This window comes from Phyllobates terribilis, unplaced genomic scaffold, assembly GCF_046119375.1.
Source record: "Phyllobates terribilis strain yellow unplaced genomic scaffold, ASM4611937v1 Scaffold_2__4_contigs__length_985480577, whole genome shotgun sequence".
Taxonomy (NCBI): Eukaryota; Metazoa; Chordata; class Amphibia; order Anura; family Dendrobatidae; genus Phyllobates; species Phyllobates terribilis.
The window spans coordinates 70,624,445-70,645,799 of NW_027362762.1; the positions used below are offsets into that span (position 1 = coordinate 70,624,445).

The 21,355-nt window shown below is 41.2% G+C and overlaps 1 protein-coding gene across 7 annotated transcripts in view; it reads right to left on the minus strand.

The window, feature by feature from the left end:
• GRIA4 (glutamate ionotropic receptor AMPA type subunit 4) overlaps positions 1-21,355 on the minus strand; it is a 469,022-nt gene that overhangs the window by 303,017 nt on the left and 144,650 nt on the right. For all 7 annotated transcript variants that reach the window (XR_012266449.1, XM_073662086.1, XM_073662085.1 and 4 more), the window contains exon 3: positions 14,390-14,629. Coding sequence is in view for 6 of the 7 variants with exons in the window: in XM_073662086.1 (XP_073518187.1) it covers positions 14,390-14,629 (240 nt within the window). In the remaining variant the exon portion in view is untranslated. The remainder of the gene's footprint in view (positions 1-14,389; positions 14,630-21,355) is intronic.

Here is a 21,355-nt window from a genome sequence, read left to right on the forward strand (position 1 = left end):
ACAACCCTCACCATCTACACACGCTGCCCTGAGGCTATACTCCTCCCGTGGGGAGTTATACTACCCTCTGCTGCGCACACAACATCAGCCTCAGCGGTCTGCCCCGCAGCGGCGGTTCTCAGTGACCGCAATTCACGGGTGGTGTAGTCGGACATTTAAACATTAAAAACCAAGTAAACAGATCCGCCACTGGTTTGACCACCCTGAGCCACGGGACCGGGTCGCTGCCACGGAGACTACAACCCCTAGCATTACACAGAGACCCGGCTCCGGGTATTCCCCCACACACGGCCCAGGGGGCGCGTCACATACAGGTAAGTATAGGTTCACATTTCTATCACCTGTATGCCCATATTAGAGGTCTGATAAGTCCCAGGGGGTGACAGATTCCCTTTAATATATAAGAAGGCTTAAAGCAAAGGACTAACGAAGAGAAGAGAATACATATAATAATGGTAGCCCAAGCAGTAGCTATAGGGCATCTGAAGAGAGAGGGCCAGTACAGATTGGGCTCATCCCCATGTTAATTGATGGTAAAGAAAAACGGACAGGGATGTTGTTTCTACAGATTTTGCAATGTTAGCCGAGGAAGTGGAAAAGAGGCACCGGGACCCCTGTCATGAGTGATTAAAAGTGCGTCCATCAGAACCCAATTTATTTATTTATTTATTATGAGCTCGGCTCTCTATGTCAGTTTGACCATAATATCCATGACCTATCCTAAGTACCGCAGCTCAGCTCCCATTAAACTAATAAGACCTGAGCTATTGGAGAAGCGCCACCACACAGTATCTGGAGCTGTCAAGTTTTGGCTCTGTGTACTTCCGAAGGACATTGCAGTAGGAATCAGCTGATTAATGGGGGTACCGGGTGTCGGACCCCCACTGATTTTACATTGAAGACCTATCCTAAAAATAGGTCATCAATATTTCCTGCTTCAGTCAAGCCCTTTAAATGTGTTTTCTAACTCCTTACATCATGTCCTATTGTATAGGATAGGTCAGAGGACCCGTGACCCCACTGATCCTTCGAATGCACCAGGGTGTGCAGAGTACTTTCACTCCTTTAATGTAGATATAATAATATTCTTTTACATTGCCTCTGAACCATGTGAAATTGCTGAAATTGCCGTTCCTCTACAAAGAGTCCACACCAACAAAGCACCATTTCCTTATCTAAGCGCTGTCAGTGGTCACTACCTAGATAATCCATGTCCTACACTTAAGTCCATTAATGTTAAAAAAAAATAGATTTTTGTTTAAAATATTGTTGTTTTTGACATTGAAAAAGAAAGATGTGAAGATAAACCTTGAGTAAAATCTCTTATCTCGCTGGAAGTCGTCCCTTCATCTGCCCTGTGCATCAGTTGAAAAGTTCAGCTCCAAGATCTTTGTGCCGACCTTGAATACCTTGATTGTTTTCTTTCACGGTTATAAACCATTGACATTTTTATCCCTATTTGCTGATGGATTGTTCTGTCACCAGACTGGACTTTTTTGTCATTTACTTTTTCTTTCAAATAATTCTCTGCATCTTATTTGGTTAGATATAAGGAAAATTAAATACTGTTTCTACAAAGATAAGCAAATCATCCAAAGGTCCTGCAAACCGTGGCAGGACCAGCCGACAGTCTAATGAATATGAAAGGGAATCTGTCACCAGGATTTTACTACCCCATCTGAAAGCAGCATAATGTAGGTGCAGAGACCCTGATTCCAGCGATGTATCACTTACTGGACTGCTAGCTGCAGTTTTGATAAAAATCCTTGTTTTCTCTGCTGCAGATCCCTAAATGCCGAGCTCTGTGTAACTCCGCCGACACCAATGATTGGCAGCTTCCTGTGTACACTGAGCCAATCAGTGGTGGGGGCGGGGTTATATATAGCTCATGAATGGAAGATATTGGGGAAAGGAAAGATTGAGCATATTGAATTTCAACATGTTTGATCCTATATCTCCAGAGGTGTCTGACAGCACATAATTCCCCTCTCCCCATTGAAAATACAAGTACCATTGGCCAAAAGAGGTGGGAAGAATAGCTCACTGACTAGCCAGAGCTTGTTCTTTTTATGCAATTTATTAAAGTAAGCTGAAAACAGTACAGAGCCACCTCAAAAACAGCGTGTTATGAAAGTGAATTATATATAGACTGAATTTTCTTAGATGGAATGAAGACCATGCTCTGTTCATTTCTCAAGCTATGAAGATCCTACAAATAAAAACTAGATATTCTCCTTTATTGGAAGGTATTGCTGTCACACTATATTTGTATGATTATAAAATTATTTTTCCTTAAAGGGAATCTGTCAGCAGGTTTTTGCTATGTAATCTGAAGATAATATAAAGTAGGGGCTTAGACACTGTTTTCCGGGATGTGTCACTTATTAGGCTGTGTGCTGTTGGTTCCGTACAATGACTGTTTAACCACCAGGAGATTATCACTGCCCAGACTATAGCTCATGTGAGCCCTGGTCCAACCACACCCCAGCACTGATCAGCAGCTCACCATCAATAGACAATGTACACAATCAGCTGTGGTGTGGGCAGGGTTAGCTTTCTGAGCTCTGCTACATCTGAGAACTTTGATATTGTCACAACTGCTGCACCCAGTAAACTAAGTGACACATCACTGGTATCAGGGTCTCTTTTTTAAAAACATTCATTGTATGGAAAAAAACAGCACACAGCCTAATAAGTGATACATCGCTGAAATCAGTGTCTCAGCCCCTACCTTGTGCTGTCCTCAGATTACATAGCGAAAACCTGCCGACAGATTCCCTTTAAGCTACACCATGGTCAGGGATGAAAGAAAATTCTGCCTCTTTTGTGATCTGGTAACAGTAATGTCCCTAGAAAATTAGTACTGTTGGCAAGTATGGCATCTAATGGTTCGGAAGCACAGATGAATATTCAAATTCTTTATTATCACATTATCATCTTTTTTTTTAATTTTGTCTTTTCTGGCACATAACAAAGTGATGAAAAACATCAACAAGAAATGTCATGTCAAGTTGGCAACATCTAATCTCTACTAATACAACGTGGCTGCACTTGGATGGCACATGACATCTACGGTATAAATGTCTCCTGATAATTATGAATCATGGATAATCAACTTTCTTCTGCAAAAAAAAAAAAGAGGCGCCGTTTTGAGCAGCAAAGGGAAATAATTTAATAAAGAGCACATATCCTAACCAAAAAGAAATGCATAACTAAAAAACTAAATGCATAACTAAAAAAAGCAATGTCCTATTATCTTCAAGCAATTCCAATACGATCATTATTTCTGAAAAGTCCACGTAACTAAATGGACAGAAGTGTTAATGCCTCCACTTTACCCAAATATCCCTAAGCATATGGGTTTCCCAGCCCTTCCAATTAAAGAAATATCACATGTCAATTACTGCATGCTGCCTTGAAACACAAGAAGTGCCATGTACCATCTGCAGCCACCATGGGGGAGATGTTTAGAAATTGATGCAAAGAATAAAAAAAAAACTATTTAAATTCCTGCTTTGAAAACTGAAATGTAATTGGAAATGGACAATGGCTACACCAGCTTTGTGCTAATTTTAATAAGGGTCCGTCAATGCTTTCTTAACATTGTGGTGATGATGCCAACGATAGTTGTCAAGAATTTTTTAGGGGCATATTTTAACATATTATTACATTTTTTATCCGCTGATTTCACATGTAAGTGGGGAAATTCCCCAGTTACTGCGAAAAATTCAGCCTTTTGGCGGTATAGCAGAGCAGACTGGGTCTCTAAGGACTCGGGAGCTCCTGTTCCCTCCTGACACCCAGCGATCACATGACCACTGGGTCCGGAGGATGAAGCACTGTCAGTTCTTTCTAACCTGTTCACAAAAGTATTGGTTCAGTAAAGATTGAGAAGGTAAACATGGTAATAAACCAATGTGACGATACAGCCTAAAATCTTAATAAGCCAGACGTTTAGATTTGTTAATCCAAGAGAAATACCCTATTATCTTTGAGTATTTGTGTCTGGTCAATAAGAACAGACCAGTAATTGTATAACCCTGAATGTTGAATTCTATTTCTTTGGAAACAATCATGTTTACTATGTTAATGACAAATTGTACTAGGGGTCAGTTAGATGTTTGTTTGCAACAGCCTCTGTGATACTAACTCTGTAAATAGATTAGCTAAAACAACGATAGCTGAGTCCTGCACCTTTACCTCTGACATGTGACTGATGAACCTTGGCCTGTGGATGTGTACTTAAAAAGGACATGTGCTTCTGTAGCAGTCAGACTTAAAACAGAGATTGGAGAAAGACTTTACAAGGAGAATGAGAGACATTCTTCAGGACAGTAGATGGATTGCATGGCATTACTCAAAGAGACACAGATTTGAATTCTATATGATTCTAGCCTCTGGGTACCGGCCCTGACTGGAAAGATTTGGATCTGCTCCATTGACCATCAGAGAGACATGGATACATTTTTGGGGAGACCAGGTTGGAAGGAAGGAGTCACCTGGCCCCAAGGATATGTTGTTTGGGGTTGCCAGGAGGGACCCACAAGTCGCCTGCAACCCATGGAGAAATTCGGAGAAGCCAGATTGGGACCCACCGGTTATCTGGCTCCATGGAAACTCTCAGAGAGGCCAGGTTGGGTCCCTCGGATCTCCTGGCCTTGTACCTCGATGGACTGCTAGCTTCCTAAGCTTGCCACTACCTTCTCTCTGTGGGGGCCCGTCAGAAGCAAGGGGCCACTGGTTGAGGTAGTCGGCCCTGGAAGTCTCCAAATTCGCAGCTGTTCTATCCAAGGCGGGCGGAGAAGGAAGGGTGAGACTGAGTAATGTTGTACCATCTTGGGTATTTGCTGGGAATGTTCAACGTGTTTATTGTCCACTTTGTGGTTCAATAAAGTATTGCCAGGCTGTTTTACCCTCACCCTGTGTTGTCTGAGTAGCATTACGCCCACGGAAGACCCCGAGTCTTCACAACCATGTTTACCTTCCCCGTGGGAAGTCTGGCTGTGTCTGACAGCCTGCTCTCCTCCAGCACAGCTGCGTGATCTTGGGTAACCTGTTTACACTGCATTGACGCTTTTAGAACGTCAGTGCAGAGTAAAGCATGAGGTTTATATCCTTTAGGCAGTCCGGAAGTAGTTATGTATCCAGCTTTATCAAAGTCTCCGACAGTTTAACAGATGTCATTTGTCTCTAGTGATAATGAGATGACTCTGCTAACCCTGTCCCAACCTACACAGTAAAGCTAACAAGTGAATATCTGCCTATTGCATCTGCTCTAGTGTCCAGTGTGAAAATCAGAATATTTCACAGTCATCAATACAGTGCTTTCCAGGCTATGAGTAGATCCTTATACTAGTGTGCAGCTTTAGTCCATTCCTGCAATATTTGGTTACGTGGTGATAAAAACCCATTATTTCACGAGTCTGCCTCGCAACTTCTGTGCCCATTTGTCCAGCTGCTGTTCAATGATGTTAAATGACGAACAAAAAATGTTGCCATCTGGTATATAGCTGACACGTAACCTTTAGAAAAAAAAATACTCTTACAAATAAATCATTTTAGATAAAGAAGTGCTGAATTGTATTCCTGAGGTGCTCCAAGACTTGTTCCCAAAAGACTAGGGAGATGCAAAGCCGGCAAAAGTTCCCCTCTCTGTATTCTGAATGTTATGAATGCAAAATTTATGAAAATATTCATTAATCAGATCCATTATCCTTTCATGCTCCTTGGTTGAGGTGATGCCAATCATGTCGGATGCTAATAAAGATTTATTATGATGCAAAAAATTCTGCTAGATTGTGTCTAAAGACCATGGAAATAATATGCCGCACGACCCATCAATCAAGACAAAACCCAATTGTCATTCATTCCATCATCCGTACACAGCAGTTTAATACAAAATTCTACGTTGGTTAATTTCTTAATATATATTTCTAGCTGTTGGAGCTCCAATTTTCTGATACAATGCTCTGAATCTCCTGCATAGACATAAAGTTAAAAGATAATTTCTGTCCGCCTGCCTATCCTGAGGATAATACTGTTAAAACTGCTATTGGTATACATACCAGACTAATAGGTTCAAGAACTGTCACTCTTTTTGAGTGGGCGGTTTCTCTTCAGGAGCATTCATTCAGCACTATGGTTGCTGGGACTTCCTTTCTATCACTTCTCAGCATGCACTGCTCCTGTAATGGTTTGTTTGCCATGAGCTGAAAGCTCACCTTTCCGTTATACTTGAATGCAGTTTGAGAAAGAGAACTGCAGTTGAAGAAGGATTAAGAGACCCAACTTCCTTTAATTTGTCTCAGTTTATTGAGGTGGATTAAATGTACGAACAGGCAATGGACAGCAAGTTAGACAGAAGAGAAACACCTAGTGACTTGCAGACTGCCTATTTATCACATTATCAAATGAGATTTAAGAGCAATCATCATTTTTAATTTTTTTCATAAATTAATCGGGAAAAATAAGAAACTTTCCAATATATCTTGCTAAAGAAATCCCCTTCTTTCTTTCCAATATATCTTACTAAAGAAATCCCCTTCTTTCCCTTCCTAGACTGGTCATTCATTCTCAAACTTCTCAATTCAGGGGTAAAATCTGTATTCAGTGAGATAGGAGATGGCAGTTGGTGCTTCTAAGATTCTATGGAGGAGGGAGGGAATGAGCCAGAGGCTACACAGACATTCTACTGCAGGTTCACCTGAAATGACAGTTACACTTTAAGGTTAGACTTCATATGTAAAGAGGACCTTTCACCAAATTTTACATTTTTTTTTTTTTAAATTTCTCCTCTCTGTTGGGGAGACATTACCAATCAAAGTATTTGGCACCTAATGAGTTAACTTTAGTTACGTCCAAGTGGGCATTATCAGATAGTTTTCACTGGGGGTGTGCACTTTTCCCTGTATGAGTTGCTATCTAATAATACAAAATTAGACTTAAGAAAAGTTAAGTCACCAGGTGCCAAATACTTTAATTGCTAATATCTCAGCAAAGGAGATTTGAAAGTAAAATTTAAAATAATTAAAAAAAATCCCAAAATGTTTTATTCCGCTCTGCAGCCACTGTTGCATGATGGGTCCAGTTCAATATGATAAATTTGATGAAAGGTCCCCTTGAAAGGGAAACAGTTGGCAGGATTTCCATCCGCTAATTATTTACAGTTTTGTGCAAAATAATAGCGGTGTGTTTAAAAGAAATGAGAAAAAGCTCAATCCTCATAATAACATTTATTTCTATATACACAAAGGCTCTGGGAGCTACAAATGTTTCAATTCCAAATGAAAACATGAACAAAACATCAATTTTTAATCTGAAAAATGAAGAAAAAGGAATAATAGGATGTTCAAAAAAAATAGCAGTGTCTGCCTTTTCATTTATAAACTGGAATATTTACAGTATAAACTGAAATTTGTTTCCAGACTTAGCTTTTCTGTTAATCACTGAACTAATATTTAGTTTTATTACCTTTATTTCTGATAACTGCTTTACATCTGTGTGGCGCGGAGTCACCTAACATCTGACATTTATTCCAGCCCAAGCTGACTGCACTACATTCTACACTTCTTTTGTATTCTTAGGTTTTATATCAAAAACAGGATTTTTGATGTCTCAATCGGATTGAGGTCTGGGGATTGGGCTGGCCACTTCATAACATCAAACTTGTTGGTCTGGAACCAGGATGTTGCCTGCTTACTGGTGTGTTTGGGGTCGTTGTCCTGATGAAACACCCATTTCAAAGCATTTCTTCAGCATAAAGCAATATGACCTCTCCCAGGATTCTGATGTATTCAAACTGGTCCATGGTGCCCGGTGGGCGACAAATGGGCCCAACTACGTAGTATGAGAAACATCCCCAAACCATTATGCTTGCACCTCCATGTTTTACAGTCTTCAGTGCACTATGGCTTGAATTCATTGCTTATGAGTCGTCTCACAAACTGTCTGCGGCCTTCAGACCCAATAAGAACAATCTTGCTCTCATCAGTCCATAGAATGTTGCGTTACTTCTCTTAGGTCAGTCAATGTGTTATTTGGCAAATCTTCTCTTTTTTTCAGCAATGGCACCTTACGAGGGTTTTTCGCAGGACTCACAGGTAGGTGAAGATCTTCTTTGATCCTTGGATGCTTCTTTGTCATTCTTGTGATTCTATGATCTATGCGGATGGTAGTATTTATTTTCCTACCACGTGTTTCGGGTTGTGTTTGACATTTTAAAGCATTGGAAATCTTTTTAGCTGAGCAGCCAATTATTTTCTGCACTTCTTTATATGTTTTTCCCTCTCCAATCAACTTCTTGATCAAAGTTCTTTCTCCTTCAGTGCAATGTCTGGAACGACCCATTTTACTCACTGAGCAAGAGCTAAACCAAGCAGGTACAACATTTGCTGCCCTCCGTCTTTAAATAAGATCCCTAATTCACACCTGTTTCTTCTCAGAATGAATGACCTAAAAATTGAACTCCACACTACTATTATAACACTCCCTTTCATTAAATGAGTCAATTACACTAAATTAGCAGTTTGCATGTCATGTCTGTTGATTCTGTTGGTTGTCCATTACTCGCCTATACCTAGTCATTAATTTTTTCCCATTTTGCATGATCTTTAAAGCCAAAAACATTACTTAAACACATTAAACTGCTACTATTTTGCATATAAGTCCTGCAATACCTTTACATTGCCAGTCCAATACTGAGAAATCAGTGATTGAATTGATATGCAAATGAGACTAAAGAGCTATGGTAGATCTAAAGCCTCTGTCACTCCAGATCCATTCCCCGCCCAGCGCCGCCTCCTCCTGCTGCTTGACTGACAGCCTCCACGATGTGTAACATCAAGCAAAGGAATCGTCAGTCAAGCAGGAGGAGGTGGCTCTAGGTGAAGATTGTCTCCCACAGAAGCAATGTATCTTCCAATGAAGCACAATGTATAGCCATGAATGAAAACGTAGACATAAGGAAGCATAGTAGGGTCCATAGACTTCTATGGGGGCCGTAATCTTACTCAAAAAAAGGTTGTAGTTAGCCAGAAAAAGTCTGTGAGCATTAGCCGATTGTAGAGCATAACACTTTGCACAGTCGTTATTACCGCATTACCCTTTTATTGCATTTTTAATAAAACTTGGCTTTATTAGTGCATATATCCACTTCCAATCTGTGCATATTAGATTAATAGAATGGATTTGGCACTCGACGTTTAATTAACCAGAGCATTTCCCGTGAATGATGCTTATTAAACACAGACAACATAACCATCGGATATCATACCGCAAATATACAATCTATAAAAAGTTACTGCTTGTGATCCATGATCTTACAAAACAGTGAGATTCAGTATATGGATGTAGAGGAGCAGAATTTGTTATTTAACGGCGTCTTTTTTTTAGGGTGACAAACTGCGGTAGTATGGAAACGCACTGATAACACCGTTCATTAATGTGTCCTCAAAGGGTCAGCTAAAATGGTGCAAATTCAGCCACATTTATCCATAGTGTGCACTTAGCATTATAAGTTTGGTGCAGCTGGCTAGGCACAAATCTTATGGCTAAGGTGTATTTACACCAAGACTTTGCTTTCCAAAGTTTCTCATATTTTCTGACCCCTCTTTTTAAAAGGATATAGGTAAGTGATGGTGTATCGCTAGAACATGCCATCAATTGTGACATACTTGCCAACATTTTCAGCTTGTCCTCTGGGAGCAAATTAATTGCTAAAAGTGATTTCCGTGTGGTCACGACTCTTTTTTTTGACTACGCTCCCATTAAGCCCCAACTTTGTCCTTGGGCCGCACGAACATTTTCTCTCTGTCTGAGAAAAACAGTCCAATTATTCTATTTAGACTCTGATCAGAGCGGGATCTGATTTTCTCAAAGGTGGAGAAGTAAGAAAACAAAAAGTTTCTTCACTTTCTCCATGCAGTCAGTTCGTGAAGATCGAGTGTGGTCTGATTTTTTTCACTGAGCCATCTGATTCTTGGAAGCAAATCGGGCATGTTGCAATTTTTTTCCTTGGACTACTCAGTCCGAGGGAAAAATCAGACACGTGAACAGCCCCATGGAACAACATTGGTCCGAGTGCGATCCGTCAAAACCACGGATAGCACTCATCCGATTTATACGGTCATCTGCACGAGCCCTTAGTAAATGCCTAAGCATCCCAAATCTTTTTCTTAGAGGGCTTTGGCAACACCTCGGAAATTAACCAACTCCCCTGATAATCTGGAAGGTCTTCCCTTTTTCACAACTCCATTGACCCTTAAAATGAAGGAACCTGGCACTAGATTTTTCTGCATAGTTGACAAGACAGTGTGCAGGCAAAAACAGCGAAGGGCATCCATTGCAAGAGAAGCACTGTAACTGCTTCATTTTCAGGATCATTGTGGAGTCCCAGAGGTAGGATCCCAACAGATTACAAACTGATAAGCATAAACCATTAAGGAAGCACTCCTTCTCCTCCTCCCATCAAAGTTTTTTTCCTCTTAATATATTGCAATCACCATATTGTATAGCACGGTGTACTTACAATTGCTCATTTTGCCTTTCTACACAGTTAATTTTCCTATTTTCCATTAGGTCTATGACATCAAGTGATTAAAAATTGACTAGCTGAATCCTTCTAAGCTCTATGTAGAAACAGGAGGTCAATTTTCTCTGCATAAGTCATAAGTCACTGTAAAAGTCAATGGCAGAGGGAAGAGGGAGCAGCTGGGTCAGAAGTTGAAGAAGGGAATGATAAATGCAGGGACAATAGACTTCCTGTTTCCACATAGAGCAGAGAAAAGAGAAGAATTAACTAGGTAGAAATGCAAAATGAGCAATTGTAAGAAAAAACAGTGCTGTATAATATGATGACTTTAATATATTAAGAGGATAACAGGTTTGTTGGGAGGGGGGGTTTCTTTAAAGGGATGGTCTGGTGCTTTATGCTGACGGCCTATCTGGTAGGATTGGTCATCAATGTCAGATCTTTGAGGATGTGACACCCGGCACTGATGCCGATCAGCTGTTCTCGGTGTCGATTGTGCTCAGTTGCAGAGTGGAACAGCAGAGCTCCATTAATGGCATAGTGGCCACAGCGGGGTACTGCAGATCCCGACCTGTTCATGCCCACTGATCTGATGTTTATGACCGATCCTAAGGATATACCATCAATATAAAGTACTGGAAAATCCCTTTAACCCAATTAGACATAAAAAGTGTGTAAAACACACAATACATGTCACGGGGATACAGCGACAGAGAGGGTCCAAAAGACTGCTTTGTCTTCACGAACTCCTGCACCAGTTAGAAGTACTTCTCCATCATATTAAACAGTGCAGGTTTTTTCCTTGCTACCAGTGCAAGGGTTAATCTGTTCAGTAGAAGCTCCTGGATTGTCTCAGCTGTTCAGTGTTGGCCACTCTCTTCTGCTATTTATGCTTGCCTCTGGCACTTAGGGCTTGCCAGTGTTAGTTCTTACTGCCTGGTGTGGAGTTGGAGGTGTAATTCATGGTTGGAGTTGTCATTTTGGAGATTTGCCAGCAGATTGTTGCTTGGACTTTTGTCTGTGTGAACATGCTCATCCTCTCCTGTTTGGTTTCTCCTTCCTTAAACTCCCCTGTGTCCCACTCTGTTATTTGGTGTGTGAATTTTTTATGGTTAGTATTTTCATTTATCCCTGTCCTACTTCCCTTGTTTGTCTGGTTAGTGTGTTCCTATACACTTCAGCTTCCCACTACATTGGGTGGAGGAATGGACAGATAAGGGTTAATACAGGAGCATAGCAAGGCACATGTACCCGGCGTCTCCACCTTCAGGAGTAATCTGGGGGACAAGGATAGACCAGGGTGCCCCTAGTTCTAGGGAACTGGTTAGCGTCCATAGTCCCAACACCATCGTGACCATACATTTGAGACGCGTCAGGCACATTGGAGAGATTTGACAAAATCGAGTCCCATTTTGTTTCTTAAGACTATTCATCTGTAGTTTTGCCAATAGTAAAGATATTACTTGAAATGAACCTCCAACACATAATATAAGTGTATTATAGACGTAGTAATCGTTTTTCTCCAGAGACGTCTTAAATTCATACACATGAACACGAACTCCGGAAAATCAAAGGGATAACATTAGAATAGGAGCAATTTGTGGGGTTATTAGAGGAGAATTTCCCATGGGTTGCAAAGAACCTGCCGGTGTAATACACCACATTCAGTCTAATGCTCCTTCTCCGTATTACAGCGGTAATCCTTGTAGCCGTTTATAAGGAGCCAATATTCCTATAATTCAATGTTACTTCAGTGAATTACAAAACGCGGCTTAAACTGCTTCCCTATAATTATTGATCTGAGAAGAATCGAGCTTCATCGCAGTGTCTTACGGGGAACGTCAATGCCGCCGGCAGCTTCATAACCTCCAGATATGGTTTTAAAGAATCCTACTCATTAGGAATATGGCAGAGCAGACACAAACACTTATTTATGCAAATTAGTTCTCCTTCTTTTTCCCATGGAGCATTGCCTGCACACAAGTCTCCGTACACCATTAAAAGCGATACCTCCAGAACCTCACACACCTGGGGCCACCTAATATACGAAGTGTATATCAATGTTCAAGTGCTTCCATTGAGCTGAGCGCTGGTGGCCATTGATACTCGGACTCTCGGTGACTCTCCCCACAGTCGGGTCTCTCCATGGTGATCCTCTGATCACCGCAGAACAGCCAATATGCATAACTTTCTATCTCTTTATCTGGGAAGGAGCAGAACCTAAGTAGTAACACTGTAGTATAGCTGACAAGACTCATTCTCCAAGGAAGTAATAAGGGATTTTATCGTCAGATGCCAGAAGGAGAAGGAGACTGATTCTATCAAGATTAGCAGCCATATCAATACGGGCAACAAGGGTGTAAAAAGTAATACAAAAGATATTTTGTATGTAATTTATACTGCTAAAAAAGAAGGAACACTGAAAGAAAATCTGTCTCTAGGTTTTTGCTACCACATCTGATGCAGAAACTCTGATTTCAGCAGTGTGTCATGTGCTGGGCTTTTGCTGCAGTTTGGATAAAATCACAGTTTTATTTGCTTCAGATCTAGCAGTTCTCTGAATGCTGAGCTCTGCATAATCCCACCCACATCACTGATTGGCAGCTTCCTGTGCACACTGTGCATAGGTAGAAAGCTGCCAATCAGTGGGGCGACGTAGTTATACAGCACTTATGAATATGGAGGACTACATAGCAGCAGGTTTACTAGTCCTCTAGTGATAATCTCCTGCTGATAAAACTGTGATTTTATCAAAACTACAGCAAGCAGCCCAGTAAGTGACACATTGTTGGAATCAGGGTCTTTCTCTCTACATTATGCAGCTTTCAGATTAGGTTGAAAAATCTTGTTAAGAGATTTGGGAACACAGTATAACCCCTAAGCTTCAGGGATATCAATCTGTCCAGCTATGAAACCCAAGCGATGCTGAATCGATTTCACCTAATTTAGTGCAAGTTATACAGTAGGTGCAGTGAAGAGACTACTCCGAAAAAGGGAATGGTTTTGCATGTGTAGGTTACAGACAATCACTCTCTCCGTGTCCTTCCTGGCTGATGCTCCTATAATACTTGTCACTACCGTTGGCATGAGGCGGTATCTGCGACCCATCCAGGTTTCACATTCAGTACAGCTCTTCTAGGGTGGCACAAGAAGCTTCGCTGTGGCTCCCAGCCTCACACGTCCCTTGGATTAAAACTTGACAAGAAGTGTGAGCGCTGCAGTCCATCAGTCGCTGATAGGCTGCAGTGCTCACGTGATATAACAATATCACGAGAGCGCAGGCAGATACAGTGTTGACACTGTTGAGTTGAGTATATGCTGCTTTTATTTTGCATGGAGCACCGTTACATTTAAAAAGGACAGGTCACCGGATCATAAGCAATCAGATTTTGGTCTTATTTTTTTCCTGCCGCTCCCCTAAGTATTAAGTTTTTTGCTTTTTTTTAAATCAGCCTTACGGTTCCAGAAAAATGGGGCTTTTTATTTAGTGCTAATTTTTATGGTTTTTAGCAAAGGGGCGCTGACCACTGGGTAATAATGTAAATCAGCCTAAAGTCACGCCCCAGAGGATCCCGAGAGCCACGCCCAACCATAAAAAGTACTACTACATAAAAAAGGCCCATATCTCTGGAACTGTATGGCGGATTTTAAAAAAAAATAAAAATGGAATATTTAGAGGAGCCGTGGGAATAAAATGAGACCCAAAAATTGGTCACTTGTAACCTAGTCTCAGGTCTTCTTTAAGAAAGGGTTGTCCAAGTGGTGGACAACCCATGTACAACTTTAAAAGACTTTTAGAAAAATGATTCAGAATGAAACATTAGATTGAGCTAATGTAGGAAAATACAAAACTTCACTTACCCCTGTCTGTGTCGTAAAGAAATACATAGTGATTCCAACCATAGTGATCCAGCAAACTTAACAGCGCTCCTCGTAATGATGGCCGCAGTTGGAGAACAAACTGGCTTTCTCCCTCAGTTGGGAAGCTGGGTGTGATGAGGGAGATGTGCAAAGCACTGCAGAACGAGGTCAGGGTGTGTACTGATCTCTTGTCATACAGTCCAAAGATGGCAAACACTCCTCGGGAATACTGGGAGCAAACTGGAAAGAAGAAGAAGAAGAACAATAAGACAATGGATAAAACTACAGACTGCTCAGAACACAAAGGGGGACATGTATCGAAATTGTGGCAGGAGAAACTTTTGAAAGTAATAGAAGCTATCTGATTGGTTGATTTTTTTTTTACAGAGACGAATCAAAGAACTGGTTAAAGTGTGACCAGAGCCTTACCTACTCCTATCCCCATTCAGTACCGTATGACATATTATGGAACCATTAGTATATTCGTCTGTAAAAAGCGTCATGCACACATTGAGCAGATTAAAGGGGTTGTGTAGGATTATTAAAACATGACTGCTTTCTATCAGAAACAGCGCCACTCCTAACCATGGATTGCATCTGGTATTGCAACTCACACCTATGGAAATAAATTCAGTTGAAATATCATGTGTTGTGTGTGAAAGTAAGCAGCCGTGTTGTTCTAATTCTGGACAACGCCTTTAAGGCATCATTTGACACCATACTACATTGGCAATATGGTATGGTACCCCTGCCATAGCGTTTCATTTCATTCAAATGTCGACAGTCAGTTTGCTCTGACACTGATGCACCCTGAGCCTACAGGGCAGCTTGAATTTCTTTGGAACTATATTGGGACTGTTTATCCTCCATCCGGACTATCCTGAGTTGCAACCTTTCATCAATTTTTCTCTGCCGTCCACGTGCAGGGAGATTAGGTACAGTGCCATGAATTGTAAACTTCTCGATTATGTTGTGCACCGTGGACAAAGGAACATCAAGATCTCTGGAGATGGAAGTGTAGCCTTCAGATTGCTGATATTATTCAACAATTTTTGTTCTCAAGTCCTCAGACAGTTCTCTTTTCCTCTTTCTGTTCTCCATGCTTAGTGTGGCACAAACAGACACACAATGCAAAGATTGAGCCAACTTCTCCCCTTTTTATCTGCTTTCAGGTGTGATTTACATATTGCCCATACCTTTTCCTTGCCACAGGTGAGTTTGAATGAGCATCACATGCTTTGGAAAGGTGCCAAAAATTTTGTCCAGCCCATTTTGGGGTTTTTAAGTGAAATTATGTCCAATTTGCCCTTTTTTTCTCTGTTTTCTTTTCGTGTTGTTCCACTACACACAAAGGAAATAAACATGTGTATAACAATACATGTGTAATTGCAGTAATTTTCTGGGAGAAATACTTCATTTTCTCAAACAATTTCAAGAGTGTCAACACTTTCGGCCATGACTGTATACATTTGTTCCAAATTTATCTTTAGAATTTCTTTTAAGCAAATGTACAAAAAAAACACATTGTCTGTATAATATTACTATTCCAACTGCTTGTCTGGCTCTTTATTTTCTACTGCAGAAATATAGTTTTGCGTCACTCTCCTGAGAAGTGATGGGTATTGTGAATTTGTAGGACAGAAAGGTAATATTACATAATTCTAGCTGCCAGTATTACGGCACAGGGAGGATGTGACTTTTTTTTTCAGTGTGTTACATTCATAAATCATAAAACATTAAAGAATTGTATAACCAACAGCTGGGATGTAAAATACCAGCGTCTATCTTAGTTTAATTAGGCAGGAATACATTTGTGTAAGATATTCCAATTAAACAGGAACTCCATAAATTATTGCTGTTTAATAAATAAAATATTTGCTCACAGCTCCAATGTAAAATCTTACATCAAAAATATGCGAAAAATAAAACACCCACAGTATACAGGCTTACTACATACACACGTTTTGTTAAATGGGTTCTCCTATCTGGGGAAAACCTTCTCCAAATTGGGACTACACAGCAATTTTGACCATTACACAAGTCGTGCAACCAAAGATTACTATGTGCAACATTACAAGGGTGAGTCCAAAAATTATCCGCAGATGTTATACACTGGAGGCGATGGGGCTGGATATTGTACACTAGGAGCAATGGGGTCGGATGTTATACAATAGGGGATGAGGGGCCAGAGGTTATAGGTTATACACTGGGGGCGATGGGGCCAGATGTTATACACTGGGGGGCGATGGGGCTGGATATTGTACACTAGGCGCAATGGGGCCGGATGTTATACAATAAGGGACGAGGGGGCAGAGGTTATAGACCATACACTGGGGGGCGATGGGGCTGGATATTGTACACTAGGAGCAATGGGGCCAGATGTTATACAATAGGGGACGAGGGGCCGGAGGTTATAGGTTATACACTGGGGGCGATGGGGCCAGATGTTATACATTGGAGGTAAGGGGCCAGATGTTATACACTGGGGGGAGATGGGGCTGGATATTGTACACTAGGCGCAATGGGGCCGGATGTTATACAATAAGGGACGAGGGGGCAGAGGTTATAGACCATACACTGGGGGCGATGGGGCCAGATGTTATACACTGGGGGGCGATGGGGCTGGATATTGTACACTAGGAGCAATGGGGCCAGATGTTATACAATAGGGGACGAGGGGCCGGAGGTTATAGGTTATACACTGGGGTCGATGGGGCCAGATGTTATACATTGGAGGTAAGGGGCCAGATGTTATACACTGGGGGGCGATGGGGCTGGATATTGTACACTAGGCGCAATGGGGCCGGATGTTATACAATAAGGGACGAGGGGGCAGAGGTTATAGACCATACACTGGGGGCGATGGGGCCAGATTTTATACATTGGGGGCGAGGGGCCAGATATTTTATACTGGGAGCTATAGGGCCAGATGTTATACATTGGGGGGCGAGGGGCCAGATGTTATACACCGGGCGCGGGGGTCCAGAGGTTATACATGGGGGGCCAAGGGCCAAAGGTTATACACAGGGGGCGAGGGTCCAATTGTTATACACAGGGGGCGAGGGACCAGGAGTTATGCACTGGGGACGAATGTTATACACTAGAGGCAAGGGGCCGGAGGTTATACACTGGGGACGAGGGGACGAATGTTATACACTAAGGGCGAGGGGCTGGAGGTTATACACTGGGGGCGAGGCACCGGAGGTTATACACTGGGGTGGGGGTGGGGGGGCCAAGGTTATACACTGGAGGCGATGGGGCCAGATGCTATACACTGGGTGCAATGGGACTGAATGAAAAAACGGAATTCACCGATTAACAAGTGTCCCAATACTTTTTGGCCATATAATGTATCTAATTATGTCTATCATCTATGTATCTACCTATATATTTCATTCTACTATCTATGCCATATCTATCTACCCTATCACATATCTATCTATCCATCCATCCATCTCATACTGTACCTCTTAAATTATGCTAAACAAGTTTTGCTTTTTGCCAATTGTTTCAGTGTAACAAGTAGAAATGGGTAAATATTTGCTTCTTTCTCTTTTGTTCTTATGTCTGTTTTGATAATTCCTTTATAAGATCCATCTACAAATACAAAGACCTTCAAGGAGTTTTCCTTCGCTTTATCTTCTTGCTATCTAGATATATTGTGACACCTGCTACCTACCACCAAATTACTGGATGGTGCTTATCTGTCAAGTCTCCCCTTTGACAGTGACTTGGGAATCACTAAAAATGTATCCCTGTCTCCTTCTCCTCCAGAGTAACAGAGCAAACAGCAGGTGTGCTTTCTCCTGGATGTTGAGAAATATGTCGATTTAAGGTTATAATTTATTAATGCCATGTACATCCTGCAGGGCAACCGTTTAGGGTTTTGTCAGATTGTCTTTGAATAAAAATCAACTTTCTGTCTATAAAAAAAAGATACTATTCTCAGACATTTTATAGTATAATATATTTTTATAGCGTAAGAAACTTCTGGGCTAGAGGTTGGCAACAGAAAATCTCAGTGTCCAAGCATTGTGGCTCTGAAAAATCCAACAGAGCGCCTACTAATAGGATTTCTAAGATTATGCAAGTCCAGAATTATCAATGTGAATACTGTTCTTAAAGTAAATGTCTACCTGTTATCTCTTTTTAAAATATACAGAGGTCCAAAAGGTAAGAAAGAGGTAATGAAAAATGCCCACATCCTGGCTGCACTATATATTTTTTTCTTAATGAAATATACCCGCTTGAAGACTGTGGTGGCTATGGTCAGAAAAGTGTCTAGGCATTTCAACTGTTCTCACATAGCAAAGGCTTTGCAACATTAGAATGGTCTGCCTCATCACAACCTGATTTGCCACGTCGCAACTGAAAACTGCATATGTTGGTGCATCAGCACAATAAATTGGTGACTGACTATACAGTATCATGCTGCAAGCCAAATGGAGCTTGGGTTACTTTGAAATTTACCATTGACAGCTGATGAGGGAAGCGTGTCACCATCTGGAGCCCTTGAAAAAAGATACTAAATTTGTCAGTATAGAGAACTGTGGCATCTCCTTCATATTTACATTGTAAAAAACACAATCGTCTAATAAGGGATGAAGGAAGAACAGTAACTTCACCATGTTCATCACCACTCTGGGGCTGTTGGGGACCCTCAAGATAAATGTTACATGCAGCAAGATGTGGAGGAGGGGGGAAGAGAAGCAGCAGCAGATGAATGTGGTTATGGAGGAGTACATTGAGTTATCATAGAAACAAGCAGAGGATGAGGCTAAGGCCACTGCCCCACTATCAGTATTCGGTCAGTATTTGGTCAGTATTTTTTCTCAAGAGTGGGAGCCAAAACCAGGTAAGGAACAATGAGAGAAAAGGTATAATAGAAACGAGTGCACCAATTCTGAATTTATAACCCACTCCTGGTTTTGGCTCCTACACCTGAGAAAAAATACTGACCGAATACTGATCAAATACTGATAGTGGGGCCGTGGCCTAATAGTTATAGTAAAATTGTTAATGATGAGCAGCCTCTTCTTACCTCCGCACCCCTGATATCTCCAGTATCAGATCAGAGAGACAGGGTGGACAGCAGTGTGAGCAGCCTTCTTACCTTTGCAACCCTAGTATCTCTAGTATTAGATCATGAAGGAGCACATCTTCCTTCCCGTGAATGGAGGTGTGGAGATTCTACTGCACATACTCACAGGCATCTCTCCTAACATTCTAGGACAGGTTTTAGTCAGTGTACCTCCCTAGACAAAATTAGTATGATTTGATAATCAACAGGATTTAGGAAACTATTATAATGACATTTCCTTTAGCTATTTTTTTTTGTATTCATTGAGAAGCCCCCTTTAAAGAGGACCTATCCCCAGGTCAAAAGTGTCCAGTTTTAGCTCTTATTTTATTCCCGCTGATACCCTAAATATTCAAAAAATTTTTTTATACCGACATATGGTTTCAGAAATATAAGATTTTTTATTTAATGTTGATTTTTATGGTCTTTACTAATGGCACTGTGGCTCACAGGAATCTTTGGGGTGTTTTTAGGCTGCTCTGTATTATTACCCTGTGAGCACAGCTCCCTTGGTTCATTAGAATCACAAGGCAGATTATTGCCACTGTTATGTGGAATATATGTACACAATTTATCACGTGACACTGATGTGGTTCAGGAATGTATGTAAAGTAGCGAGAATACAGTGTCCTGTGTGGGAATACTTTAAGATATCTTAATTACAGATACACTGTATATTCCCTTTAAAGGGAATCTGTCAGCAGGTTTTTCTATTTAATCTGACATCAGCATATTATAGAGCAAGAGTGCCTGATTCCAGGGATGTGTCACTTATCAGGCTGTGTGTTGTAGTTACAATACAATCAGTGTTTTATCAGCAGGAGATTATCACTGCCGATCTAGATCTCAAGATTAGCCAGGTTAATCTCTGTAACCCCACCCTCACCACTGATTGGAAGCTTGCAGAGGAGGCTGCCAATCGGGGGTGTGGGGGCGTGGTTATACACAGCTCACCATTCCGAGCACTGCTACATTTCCAATAGATAAAACAGGGATTCTATCAAACCTACAACAAGCAGTCCAGTAAGTGATACATCATTGGAATCAGGGTCTCTGCCCCTACATCATCCATCTCTCAGATGACATAGCAAAAAACCTGCAGACAGACGTCAAGAGTTTCTTTAATTAGATTACGCGTCAAAATACAACAGAGGCCAAATCAACTTTCATTGAGCAGTAGTAAAGAGGGGATGCTCGGAAAGAGTTTGACCGTGTTGACTCTTCCAAAGATTTGATACATGATTGAGATTCTTGTCCACTCTTTACTTTTTTAATAGAATATTGTAGAACACAACATTACAATTTTTCCTATATTCTAAATTCTGCTTACTGTATATCTTGGATGACCAATATGCTATATTAGAAACTTTACTGTAAACCACTGTGAAATGAGCAGACGTATCATCACTCTTCTGCTATGAGACATATCTGTCTCGCTTATTTTTTTTGCCGACGGTTACACCTTAAAGTAATTCAGCTTTTCCTGCTACTTACACAGAAAATGTAATGATGTCTTTTACTACAAGGCGCTGGGGAAGAAGCCTTTGATCTCAAGAAGCAAGTCAGAAAATGTTGAAAAATACATTTGTGAGATTGGTACGTTTTAGCATCTGCTTTAGGAACATTACAAGATAATTTCCCAAGTACAAGTACAATTATGATGAATTTATGTCATGCTGACTGTCAAAAGGCCACTAGAGGCAGCCGTGTGGCTATGAGAAGATTTCTTGTATACTTTTAATGTATATGACGCGCCCCCTGGGCCAGTGCTGTAGGGGATACCCGGAGCCGGATCTCAATGGGGGTAGTAGTCCTTGTGGCGGTGACCCGGTCCGTGCCCAGGGTGTCAAACTAAGTGGCAGTCTATGGCAGTAGATGTTACTTTG